Below are 13,822 nucleotides of genomic sequence, written 5' to 3'. Positions count from 1 at the left end.
GGTGGAAGTAAAGGACTGGCTGGTATTCACTGTACTTGCTGCTTATATTCTCTCCCTCTCCCTCTCTCCCTCCCCCCCACCCTATTCCAGTGCAGTCCTGCTTCAACAAGCAACAGCTGGAAATTACCACTGACGCTCCAAATTGCAGTGAGGGATCCCCAGCCGCTGCCAACTGAGCTGATGCTCTCCAAAAAGCAGGCAGCTTAGGACATGTTTCCATGCTTTCCTCATTATAAGGCTGTGTGTTGGTGAAAAGGCAACTGCCTTTTTACAGGAACAAATTAAGCCTTACAAGCCTCATAATTTCTAATTGCAAACATTTGTCTCGCTTTGTTTCCTTTGGGCACCCATCTCTTTCCCCGCTCCCCCAGTCTTCATTTTGGCACACAGACTGACTTTGAAAAGCAAACTAGAAGACCTTTTCCTTTCAGCAGTTGGTGGGATGGGACAGGAGAGAGACTGGTTGTCAGAATGCCGTCTAGTAGTATAATGCACTGGAGAGCCATGTTACTGCCTTGTAAAACAGTGAAGCCTTCCTATTACTGGTTAATTAAAAGGCCAAAGTAAGGACACACTTTTATTACCTCTTTTAAAGATATGTTCACAATGCATGTTATCAGGGAAGACTTCAAAGGTGCATAGTGCTCCCCCCACTCCGCCACCTCCCACAGTATAAGCTTTTACTTGAAAACATGCTCAGAATCAATGGCAGGCTGTTGGCACCGAGCCTTCCTGAACTTGGGAATTAACCAAACTATTTTAATAAACATATGAAAAGTCGTGTTGCTTCTAAATAAAACTGAGCCTTTAAAATGCTACTAGGGTACTCAGAAATGTCCCAGTGAGTTCATTGAGACTTACTTCCAGTTAACTTGGTATAGTAGGGTGTGTGGAAGCTCTGGTCTGTGGGCCAAATATGGTCCTCCAGGCCCCTCTTCTTGGACCTCATAACTCTCCCCAGTCCACACTGTTAGAGTTGTTGCAAATCTGGACCATGTGCAGAGTAGAAATGAATTTGCTCTCCACCACAGGAATGAGTTACAAAACATTGCAGAACAGTCTTAAAATAGTTACAAATGAACATTGCAAGATACAAGGTAGCAAATTTCTCTTAACCAAGCAAGCAATGTTGTCCCATCTTTTTTAAGTCCTTAAAACAGTTCAATAACTTCCCTCTCTCTGATCCCAGAGAGCTCCTATGCAAGTATCTGGCTTGATCATCATCAAGCTTAGCTTCTTCTACTACTGCTACTGCTGGCTTTATCACTGAGAAAACAATTTGTTCTCAGGTTTCACTTTCCTGAAGAGAAATTGTGGCTTGGGTATCCAGCTATGAACCATCAATTAGCCTGAAGACTGAAATGGAAAATCTTCAACCTTTTCTGCCTCATTTGCCAGAGTGAAACCTCCTGCTTAACACAAACTTCTCTGCTTTACAAATGCAAACTTTTACATAAGTTATTCAACTTCAGTGTCTATAAACATTACATTATATGCATATTAAATATTATATATTTAATACACAAACTCTCACTGGCCCCACTATGCCTCCTGGGTATTTTTTACTTAGAGTCTGATAATACTTGTTTGCTTGGATGGGTGGGGGATAGAGAGTGTGTGGAAACTAGTCTGTGATACAGATGCAATATTTACATCCCTTGTTCCAACCCTTTTTGCCTCTGGCTCCACTACCCTCTCCCAACAGGGCCGCTTTTTGTTCTGATTAGAAAGCTTCCCTACTTTGTAATATTTTCAAGCACAAAGAGAGGGTCATTTTATGTTTTGTGTAGGGAGGTGTGTAAATGCTTTGGATTCTTTAAAAGTTACACTGTTTCATCTAGTGTTATGCAATGTGACTTTGGTTGGTTTGCGAACACTATTTCTGCAAAACTATGAGTGCCATAGCAGGCATGGGATGTTTATTTATTTATTGTTTTCATGGGTGGATCATTGCAACATTCCCATATAACCCTCGGTGGCCAGTGGACCTGATTGCTTTGTGTGACTTAAAACACGGATGGGGAACCTTTTGCAAGCCAAGTGTCACATTTCCATCTAGGGAAACTGGGGGGGGGGGGGCCTATGCCAGCAGCAAAAGTGGGTGGAGCAATGAATGCAACTTTTACCTTTGTACAGTAGGCTAATTTCGCCACACACACATCCCTCTCTATTCTCCATCCAGACAAGCAAGAAGCATTATTAGAGCACAAGGATTCATTCTAACTAGGCAAAACCACTCATGGAGGATGCAGTGCAGAGCCAGTAAGTGCTGTGGCTATCATGGGCGTAGCCTGGATTTTTGTAGGGGGGCAGGCTTTTGTTACAGGAGCAGAACCTCCGATTTGTATTGATGTTTACTGATTTAGTGTCTGATGGGCAGGCCTGGAGAAACATATCTGGCTCCTAGGCCTTAAGTTCCTTAAGAGAGAGAGACCCCGCAACACACACCCTTTTTGTCTTCCTTTGAGGAATCTGAGCATCCCTGATACAAGAGACTTAACTTCTTCCAGAACCTCCTGCCTTGTATATGGAAAGTCTTGTATTATTAACAGAGTGAATTGAGACAGGTCTGGCTCTAACTTCCCAAATACAGTTGTTTGCTCCTGGTGACATCATTTCTATATAAGGCCAAGAGCTTAACCCTTTCATCTACAAGCCTCAGCACCACACATGTCTTGTGCAATTTCAGTTGCCTGTCCTGCATCTGTTCCAGAAGAATGCAATCCAAACAAGAACTGGAGAAAGATCATTAAGAACCAAACATTTGTATGTGTCTGCCTAAACAAAAATTAACATTCCCTCAAAGCTTGTTCTTCTTCTGACAGCTAATACTGATTATTAATGAGGCTGACATTTGCATTTCACAGTGAAATTCTCTGCTGCAGAATTGACTGGATAATTAGTGTGATTTGGAGCTGCTCCAATGCTATGGATGTCCTGCATGGGAGGAACATGAAAACCGTGTACAGAGAGAGACATGCAGGGCCAGCCCCAGAGCTTTTGCTGCCTGAGGTCAAGTACGAGATGGTATCCGTCTCCCACATTCCATGTTCAGAGGCCAACCAAACCAGAAGCTGAATTGACACTGTGGATGGGATAGCATCCTCTGCTGCACATGAAGTCAGCATGCTAGTTTAGAGGATGCACCTTGGCTGGGGGTGAATGAGGAATGGCTAGAGGACTTCAGTTGGTGTGAAGCTGGTTTGAGATACAGTGCATGAAACAGTAGTATTGTATAACAACGTACAGGATACATATGCATTTTGGATAACATTGTGTGAACAAAGATTAAAAACCCAGCACTATAAACCCAGTGAGTTTACCATAAGTGGGAGTGCGAACATAGCCATGTAGTCCAATGCCACATTGTTGTCCAGAGTGCAAAACATTGCAGTGCTAAACCTTACTAACTACTTTGCAATACAACTGATTGATTTTCAGATTTCATCAGGGTTGGCAGCCACTCATTGATTGTGAATTGGATGTAGGAAAGAAAAGAGAAAAAATAAGAATGCACTGTCAGGGCTTTTACCGTGCAACATCTGGATGTTTTTAATGATTTTTTAATGTTCTGTTGACAGGCATACGAAAAGCAGTGCAAAATGCAGAGATGATAAGACATCCCTGCAGGATTTACATAAGGGGGGGGGGAGATATCATTTTCTATAGCACAGAACACAATGTAAGCACAACAGCAAAATTCAGCAGAATTATTTTTGCAAAACACAGGCGTGTTTCTTGTGTTTGGTTTCTAAGATGTTGTCGTAAATCAAAGTTCAGGAGAAGCTTTTTTTTTTTTAATTCAGGCACAAATGTGAAGGAAGGTGTTGCCTTCGCAAGCGTGTGGGTTTCCAAAATAACTGGATTCCTGTTTGCCTAGCCCAGGAATCCCACAGTTTGTCTGTGTGCAGCTGGTTCAGCACTCCTTGTGGCTTGAACAAATGGAGCACTGCTGCTGTGAAGGAACACAGAGCACATTCAGACACAGGACTTCCCTGTGGAAAAGACTACAGCTTAGTGGTAGAGGAACTGCTTTGCATGCAAAAAGTCCCAGGTTCAATCCTCAAGCAGGGCTGGGAGCTGCCCCATCCTAGAAACTCCTGCTAGTCAGTGTAGACAATACTAAACTAGACTGAGCAATGGTCCTGTGAGCAGCAGTGGCCCAGGAGCAGAATTCTGAGGGGGCGCAACCTGGTGCCCCCGCAACAGGCTCCCTTGCCAAGGCTGTGTGGCTGTCACCTTTTGGAGCTGTGGGGAGGTGATCCGCACTCAGGCGAGGCTTTTGGGACTGCAGTGCCTCCTCCTCGTCACAGCTGGTGAAAGGACGCCTGTCCCTGCACAAAACTCCTGCCAACCAGATCATGGACTTTTCCAGTCCTTTCCCAGCACCTCCCTACCAGCATGTGTCCATGTTGTAGCTCTGGCGCTGCTGGGATGCTGTCAAGCCTGCCAAGGTGCGCCAGCTGCTGCTCCCACCGGGAGCTCACTTTGCTGAGAGGGTGAACACGGCAACCAGCAGGCAAGCTCTGTGAGGAGTGGCTGCCACACAGGCACAGCAAAGTCCGCCTGTTGACTCCCGTGCGATGCCCACGAGGAGGTTAGGGAGCAAAATCCTTGCCTTGATCTGGGCACTGCCGACACTGCTACGCCACTGGTGGGCGAGGGTGGCAAGGGGAGGTGAAAGTGTATGAATGCAACTTCACTTCTCCAACAGCAGGTGACAGCACCTTGGCAGAAGTTGTGACCATAAACATTTGACCAGCATTTGCTATCACAGCCAGAATACTGAATACCTTGTGTCCTATTGCAAGTAAAATTCCCCATTCAAAGCATCTTCTGGATTTTACAAGGACAGCAGCCAAGTGCCATTTTTCATTTGCTGCTCAAGCTACCCTGGTGTGCAGCATACATGCAATATATTGGGGGATATCTATGGAGAAGGGCCATAGTTTAGTGGCCCTTCCAGCTTTGATTTCCCAGCATCTCCTGGTAGGGAGAAAGCCTCCTGGCTGAAACCCCAGAGAACTGCTGCCAGAGTGTGGGTTCTCCATTTCCATGGGTGATGTGCATCAGCATGGGATATTCTAAAACTCATTGTGATTAGAGCAAACTGTTCACCAGTCTCAGTTGCGTCAGTCTGGGTTGAAACGTCAAGGTGGTCCTAGTTCTTACTCGTACACCTCAGTTTTCTGCTTTGGGTGTCTTCCTCCTTATCTGCTTACCTCCTCCCTCCTCTTCATTCAACCTGCTGCCCTTGATTCCTGAAGGGGCATTGCTAATTATACAGTAACATTCAATTAGAAATATGATTGCCATGTTCAATTAGGCATGCTGGTTTACCGGCTATTGTTTGCATTATTTTTTTAAAGCACATGAAGGAACATTGCCTTGGTTTAACAGTGTCACAGAATGCATTTATTAATTGACGACCACTTGAAATGCCATCTTGATTGTTGGATAGACCGCTACTCGGTTTTCCTCCAATAACTCCAACCTCTCGCTGTCTTTGGACTATTAAACCATGCGGCCATTGCTATCACAACACAACATGGCAATAGGGGGTGGAAGGGAAACCAGTTGTGGGAAAAACTTTCTGTAGATGGCAGCAGCACTTAAGAACAACACTTTCTACACTCCTTCAGCCATATTAGATTGGCTCCAATGCCACATCATCAAAGACAATAATTATCATTGCAGTCACAGCCTGCTAGAGCCTAATGTTAAAGAAGGCTACTATGAAGCATTTTTATTCTCATGTACTATATTCTATTTTATTTTATTTTGAGCTGTCTAGGGAACTTCCAGATGAAAAGGCAATATAGAAAACTGTCTATCCTCACCAGGGGCCGCTGATTTCAATGGATCTACTTGGAATATGGCTTATACCGCCACTGTTGCTATTCTTAAAGGAGGAAACGGTCCCGTGTATTTAATGCATGGCATACTTTCTCCCTGAGAAGTTAAGCGTAAGGATTTGTGGCAACCGCGGTCTTTGAGGATTCTAACACAGACAGCCCATTTGAAATAATTTATGCAGAAGCTAGTTTTATTGATTTCAAGCCTCCATGTATAGACACTTAGAAATTTAGCCAGGATGGAAACATTCTTTCAAATGTCTGTCACATCAGAACCTCTTTAACGCTTGCTCTTTCCGCACTGTAATGTTGTTAAAGAAATTGCCTGGAAAAACTGGATCATTAAAACCAAATCCAACAAACGACGCTGTATATAAAAACGCAACAAGGAGTTTTTTAAACTTTTCGAATGGCAGAAGTAACTGTTGGATCTCACTCTGGAGCACTGACGTGATGCAAGTTTTAAATCCTCCTGTTGAGAGATGGTCAGGATTAAAAACCACTAAGTTTATTTGCAGCATCCATCTCTGCTTCTGTAATGTTAACTTTAGTCTTTTCAAGCATTCAGGTTGTGAGAAATAACTGGAACAATGTGTGTGTTGGTGAGGGGGAAGTATGAAAATTTATTTTGCCCCCTTCACTCTTAATCATGTTCAGAGGTGAGTGAGCGTTGTTGCTTATATAGCCAAAGCAGCAAATCTCACGCATGGGAGGGAAGTATCAACAAGCTTGTGGAAACCCCAAAGTTTGGAAAAGTTTTGTGTTTTTTTTAATATTTGAAAGGGGGAGGAATCCCCAAACAGCCCAATGGGGACTGAGCAGTCAAGGAATTCTAGCTGACTGTTGCAGGGCAGGGTCAGAATATGCAAGAAGAGGCATGGTTGAAGAAGAGCACTCCAGACTGGGACATTTTCCTATAGGTTCTACTTGTAGAATTAGCTTATTAGCAGGAAAATGAAATCCTAGTTGCTCAGCTAGCAAGTTGAGATTGTGTTCAGGTACTTACTATGAACTAATGTTAGACGGGTGCCATATCTCTTGCCTTTTCAGCACTTACTGAAACCCTCCTCTTCCAATAGAGCTATCTCCCAGGCTGCATCTGTCCTGGAACTTTCACTTAATTATTTTATCCAGTGCTTTCCTTCTAAGGAAAAATGGTGCTGGCGCTCACCATGAGGTTGTTACGGTAAGTGCCACACTTTTAACCAGTGCTTTTCTTCTAGAACAGCCTCTCCCCATCATGATAAACTGTCCCTTCATCATCTGAAGCCCTTCTTCGTGTGCCTCTTCCACGTGAAGTCCAGAGGGTGGCAACTGTTGGAAACTGGCCCCCCTTGTCAGGGCCTGTTTGCTGGTGACCTACCCTGGCTGGCATCCCGGCAGACCAGGGAGATCTTGATAGGCGACACCTCCCTGATGAAAGGTGCACACCCCCTTCCCCCTTGCATAGCAGCAGGAGAAAGAAAACAGTCAGAAAGTATTCTATTTCATCTCTACTTTATTCCTGACTATGCACTGTACAAAAAGCATGTCTGCTCACTCAGTCTCCTCCGAGCAACTGCAACAGACTTCCCTGACACAAGCAACAGGAAGGTCTCATGTTACACAAAGAACAAATCCCTGAAAATCGCCTGGAACATCCTGTCCCACGGTTAGACCCATCACGTGAAGTAAACATCGAACGGCTTGTTCGCAGCTGCGTAGTACTCATATCCCAACAGCAACATGAGACAGGGCCTTTTCTGTAATGGTTCCGTTTGTGGAATGCTTTCCCCATGGAGGTTCGCCTGACACCTTCATTACATATTTTCAGGTGCCGAGTGAAAACAGTCCTCTTCAACCAGGTCTTTGGCTGATTAATATCCTACAGCCTTTTAAATGTATCAGTGGGAAGGCAGGTTATTGTTTTGGTTTAATTATTTTCTTGTGCTTTATCTTGGATTTTATTCTGTGAACTGCCCTTAGATCTTGGGATGAAGGGTGGTACATAAATTTAATAAATAAAATAAATAGAATTGGGGGGAGGTGCCAGTACTGCATACCCTTGAGAAATCCCACAAAAAACCCCACTGTTTTAATCTATCATTTGTGGAAAGGTGGGGTATAAATTTTAACAACAGCAACATTAACTAAATGACACAGTATTGCTATATTATCCACCTTTTATTTATGTTCCACCTTTCTGTTATAGTTTAGGGCAGCATACATGGTTATCTCCCCCATTACCTTCATTTTATACTCACAGCAAGTCTGAGAGGTAGGTTAGACTGGGAGATAGCAGTAGCATAACTGGAGAGTGCAGCAATAAAAATACAATGAAAACCAGCAATACAATTAAAAATACAATCAAAAATCACACTGTATCTAGCGCAGCAGATTTACAGTGGTTACAATGGGCAGAAAAATAATTACATGGTCCCTCAAGACCCTCAGCAGTGTTCATGTGGTCCATGGGTGGGGAAAATGTTGGGACCCACTGGGCTATAGTGACCAGCAGTCACTCCAGGGCATGGGTAGCCAAACTAAGGCCCAGGGGCCGGATCCGGCCCAATCACCTTCTAAATCTGGCCCATGGACGGTCCAGGAATCAGTGTGTTTTTACATGAGTAGAATGTGTCCTTTTATTTAAAATGCATCTCTGGGTTATTTGTGGGGCATAGGAATTTGTTCATTCCCCCCCAAAAAAAAATATAGTCCGGCCCCCCACAAGGTCTGAGGGACAGTGGACTGGCCCCCTGCTGAAAAAGTTTGTTGACCCCTGCTCCAGGGTTTCAGACAGGGAATCTTCCCCAGCCCTACCTGTAGATGCCAGGGACAGAGCTTGAGAGCTTTTGCATGGAAAGCAGATGCGCTGCCACTGAGCCATGGGCTCTCTCCCGTCTTTAATTTGTAAAACACCTAGTTGTAGGTGCTATATAAATAGAAAGAGCAGAGCAGCAGATGTGGCTAAGGGAGAACGCACTCATTTTGCAACTGACAAAATGCCTTGCCACCTCATAGACAGCAGAGATAAGTTACTTTCTCCATCGACTTAGCCAAGACCTGACGAAGAAAATGACCGCGGTTTGACACTGCCAATTTTTGTAAGTGGCTCCTTAGGAATTGCGTCTTCTACGAGCTTCTCTTAGCTTTCGTTTCTTGAAATGAGTCAGGAAACATTAAGCTTGGAGATACATCTCTCCAACTTAAAAAATAAACGTATAATCTCTTTTCAAACTCCATTGTGGCCACTTTCAAACGGGGGGGGGGGTATCATTAAACCACTATCCTTTCATCCCTGTTGCCGCAATTAACTGTGAGCTGTCAGTAGGCAAAGCACTTTTCCTGTGGCTAAGAGAGGATTCAAATTTCATATTTAAAAATCTCCTCTAATGAAGGAAGCAGAACAGTAAGAGGATTATCTCTTTCAGATCTAATACAGAAAGGCTGGAGGGCACTTGATTTGTTTTCCAAAGGCCGTCAACCTCCAATGCCTCGATGCATTATTTTGACCTATTATTTATGCCGGCACTTTTAGCCCAAGACTGGATTCTGTACACATTTAATGAACTGGGGTCAGAGAGGGAGGGACACTTTCCTCATAACCCCTACTCTCTACCCTTCAAGAGCAGATCTTCTGGAATATTTTGATTCTAAGAACTAATTTGCTGCACATTCCAAAGAAGAATGTTAGGAATTCTGAGTGGGAGAATGTTTTTACACTCATGCCATACTTTTGGGTTTCCCACAGGCACCTAGTCAGGCACTGTGGGTACAGGATGCTGGACTAGATGAGTCATGGACCGCATCCAGCAGGGCTCTTCATTTCTTTTTAAGAGTTAAGAGAAGAGGCATGGCTAGCTTTATATGTCCATCTCTTCCCACAGTTCCAAAGATAAGTGATGTAAATGCAGGGAGCAGGGCTGTCCTGAGACATTTTGTTGCCTTAAGCAAAGAACAAGATGGTACACACACACACACACACACACACACACCAATTTTCACACACAGAAGCTCAACAGAATATTCCACTGCACTTGTAGGCAACAGACTAACTTATGGGGCACAGGGCAGGCCACAGTGACCTCCAGTATCTAGTCAATGCTCTGCCGCTCAGCATGATCTGCTGCCTAAGGTCTCTCTGTATGTTTCAAGGTAGGGTTGGCACCTGCAAGGAGATATGTGCAGTTTGTATCTGCCATGCAGGAGCCACCCATCTCGCCCTTGGGATGAGATCTGCATTGAAGAACAGGGAGCCCTATATGGTTGTCCTCTTGAGTCATGGTGTTCCTCAGTGAAGCTAGCCCAAGCAGATGAGAGAAAACACCCTTCCTTAACCAGATGCTAGCCTCACTCAACAATCTTTGTTTCCTTTCCAGATCTTGATGCACTTGAACATCAGGAATGCTGCATGAACACTGGAGGACTTGGCCAAGCTGGACTTCTCACTGTGGACAGTCATGAGGGAAACAGGTGGCCAAGGATGGGCAGTCCAAGATTAGCTCAGCCTATGCCAGGCTAACAGGTTGTTCACCCTGAAGAGCCACACCGGAGTCAGCGGCATTACAGAAGCAGTGCATGGAGCCTGTGGGCTGCCCAGATGACAAGAACCCACACCCGGCCTAACATACGTGGTCTAAAGGAAAGCAGAGTGATACGTTTGACACCAGCTTGGCTGCCAGAGTTGCCAAAAGGATGCATCCAACCATCTTAGGGACTCTCACTCTATAGGACTACCAGTTTAAACACAAAGCTTCTGGAGTTTTCTATTGGCGGGGTCTTTAACCCTTTGTAAACACAACGTTATCTTTATAGGAGCAGCATGTACATGATACTGCAAGAAATGAAGTTGGCTGTCGTTTCTTTGACAAACGATGCAAGAAAATGAATAAACAACACTGATGCATCTTGGTTCAATCCAATGTTGACAGCCGACATGCATAACCAGTTGCGATGACATGCACGGTGTCAAGTTATTGTTGCTGAGTTTCTAGGGCAGTTCACAGTTCCAAGAGGACATCCTGCCCTTTTTTATTTGGTTGCTGAACAAGACGAAGGATGACAATTCTGGAAACTCAAAGCGAAGATTTTCGCAGGGAACTGCTGTTTCCTTAATGGTCTGGGTAATTATTATTCAACCTTCTCTCTCAAGGTATCTGGAGAGATCAGAGCTGCTGATGCCAGAGGCAGCTAAGGATAATACTTCTCCGCGCTGGCCCTTCCGCAAGGATATGTCTATGGAAATAATCCACCTTCCCTTCAGTGGGATTGTTTGCCATTAAATATACATGCAAGGCCTTGCCTCCTCCTTGATTAGACAAGGCAATTTAACATTATGTTTTTCATTGCAGAGACGCAAGCATCAGCATCTCATCTGGCCCCGCAGTGCGATCAAACAACTGATGTAAAAATAAAAAATAAAAATCAAGGACCTTGTCCAGGTATTTGAGCCGTACCTCTCTTCTGTAGAGTTTTCATTTGCTCTTTGAAAAGAGCACCCTGACATCTCTCTCGTTTGAAAAGCCACATGAAATATTCCCTCTTTCTCCCCCACCCCCTCCCCACACATTGTGCTTACATTGGATCAGCAAGAGTTGCAAGCACAGAGTGCCACACCAGCATTTGCAAGGATTTGCTGCAGGCTTCTCATCCGTTTCCAGTGACTTAAGCATTTCTTCACTTCTAGGGTGGTGAGCCCATCGTTTTTAAAATGGCAGATCGCAGGAAATGAGCAGGAAACCAGAATAATGCTGATTGCTAGAATCATCGCTAAATGAACATAGAGGAAAGCAGGATGAAACCCACAAGGTCAGCGAGGTTTAGGGGTACAGTGGTACCTTGGGTTAAGGACTTAATTCATTCTGGAGGTCTGTTCTTAACCTGAAACTGTTCTTAACCTGAAGCACCACTTTAGCTAATGGGGCCTCCTGCTGCTGCTGCTGCGCTGCACGATTTCTGTTCTTATCCTGAAGCAAAAGTTCTTAACCCGAGGTAATATTTCTGGGTTAGTAGAGTCTGTAACCTGAAGCGTATGTAACCTGAAGCATATGTAACCCGAGGTACCACTGTATATGCCAAAATCAAAGTATAGGCCAAAGACAGTGAAATTTGCAGGCTGCAGAGGACAACTGAGCAAGATGCCCTTTGGCATCACCACCCCAATTCTTGGCATCACTGTCACTCTTCCAGTGTTGCTCCACTGGAGCAGCCGTACATTTGAAAGGGATCTAGGGGGTTTTTGTAGACCACCAGCTTAACATGGGTCAACAGTGTGCTGCAGTAGCAAAAAAAGAAGAAGAAGCAGCTAATGCAATTCTTGGCTGCATCAACAGAAGTATAGTGTCCCTACCAAGGGAAGTAATAGTACCACTCTATTCTGTCTTGGTCAGACCATACCTGGAATATTTTGTCCAGATTGGGGCACCACAATTTAAGAAGGATATTGAAAAGATGGAACAGGTGAAGAGGAGGGCAACCAAGATGATCAAGCGAACCAAGCCTTAAAAGGAATGGTTGAGGGAGCTGTGTATGTTTAGCCTGGAAAAGAGGAGATGAAGAGGAGATATAATAGCAGGACCTGTTGAATTGCTTTTGGTTTTCATCTCCATGACATACTGGCTTCTGAAATTTATCTGCTGTCACCTTTTGTTTTTTAACGTTTTAATCATATGAAAACAAGGTGTTATGAGCATTATTTTAATGGAAAGGTAAGTTATAAATATTTTTTATCATCTAACATTTGATAACTGGATTTTGAAAGTTTCATTTTATGAGCAGCAGCACAACTGAGTCAATTGCCTTGGAATCAGAAAGTTTCAGTTTTACCATAGCTATGTTCAGGGTCTCCAACAATGAGCTGCAAAATCTGAATTAAAAAAACATAGTGAGAGAGAAAGAGAGACATAGACAACATGTTGTAGCTGGTGTTAGCTAATAGGGAACTAGACCCTTGATATGCAGTGATAAATGCCATTGCGGTTCTGAAAACTATCTGTCAGACTTGAGCTCCTTTCCTTAAGAAAAGCATTTATGCTCCTTAGGTTTCAGCAAGTGCCCTCTGCTGTTTTAGATTGGTGCTATCAGCATGTTACTCTTTATTCAGCATTAGTGCATCTGTGGCAAGGGTGTCATAGCAGAGGATACCCTTCAAAGTGATCTCATCCTAAGCTCCAAAGGTGCTTGGTGCAAATTTCTGTCTCATTTTGCAAGGGATCCAAGCCACATTCTGCAAAGTGGAGAGGCATGCTGCTGTTCGCATGCAAATTGGATTGGATGGGAACTTCTGGGCTGGCAGAAGATGTTTTTTTAAGGCCAGCATTGCCAAGAAGTGCCTTTGTAGGGGAGCAGCTGTGTAAGCAATGTGGTAGTACACTGTGAAGGGGGGGAAGGTTGCTTCAGTGATAGAGGTTATGCTTTCCATACAGAAGGTCCCAGGTTCAAACTGCAGCATGTCTGGTTTAAAAGATCAGGTAGCATATGATCGGAAAGGTATCTTTTTGAGACCCCTGGAGAAATGCTACCAACGATCCTATGCCAGATGGAAAAATCATCTAACCTGGCAGGAGGCTGTTTTCCTGTAATCCTGTGACAGGATTGGGGAACCTTTGTCACTGAACTACAACATCCAAGGGCGATGGGTGCGGTGGTTCAGCAATCTCTGGAGACCAAAGGTTCCCCCCACCTTCCCTATGGTGTACCTGGCCCCTGAAGACACTGGTGATGGGAGAGGACAAAGTTAATTTAAACTTGCTAGTGTTGGGTGCAGAAAGTTGGGTGTTTCGACGTGATGAAAAAGCTGCTAGCCAGCCGTGGCCCATCTCAGCCACATAGTACAACCAACAAGAAAAGACTCTCGGCTATAAATAGTTGTGGAAAGCATTTGGGGAAATGCAATATATTCCTCCACCAGAATTGCTCCCCTGTGAAAAGACACCTAGATCCTGCATGATTAGCCACTGGATCTATTGATTGATTTCTGTACACTTAGC

At 44.3% G+C, this 13,822-nt stretch overlaps 1 protein-coding gene across 14 annotated transcripts in view; it reads left to right on the top strand.

Annotated features, from left to right (window-relative positions):
• The window catches only part of LOC310765433 (uncharacterized protein), a 39,255-nt gene that overhangs the window by 20,387 nt on the left and 5,046 nt on the right, over positions 1-13,822 (top strand). For 3 of the 14 annotated variants that reach the window (XR_014549568.1, XR_014549569.1, XR_014549570.1), the window contains one exon: positions 10,214-10,273. Coding sequence is in view for 1 of the 14 variants with exons in the window: in XM_083620369.1 (XP_083476495.1) it covers positions 3,582-3,614 (33 nt within the window). In the remaining 13 variants the exon portion in view is untranslated. The other 11 variants (XR_014549560.1, XR_014549566.1, XR_014549562.1 and 8 more) reach the window with 10 other exon arrangements.

This window comes from Podarcis filfolensis (assembly GCF_964270895.1).
Source record: "Podarcis filfolensis genome assembly, chromosome: 6".
Classification (NCBI taxonomy): Eukaryota; Metazoa; Chordata; class Lepidosauria; order Squamata; family Lacertidae; genus Podarcis; species Podarcis filfolensis.
Note: the sequence above shows the minus strand (reverse complement) of the source record. Positions and strands in the feature narration are given on the sequence as shown.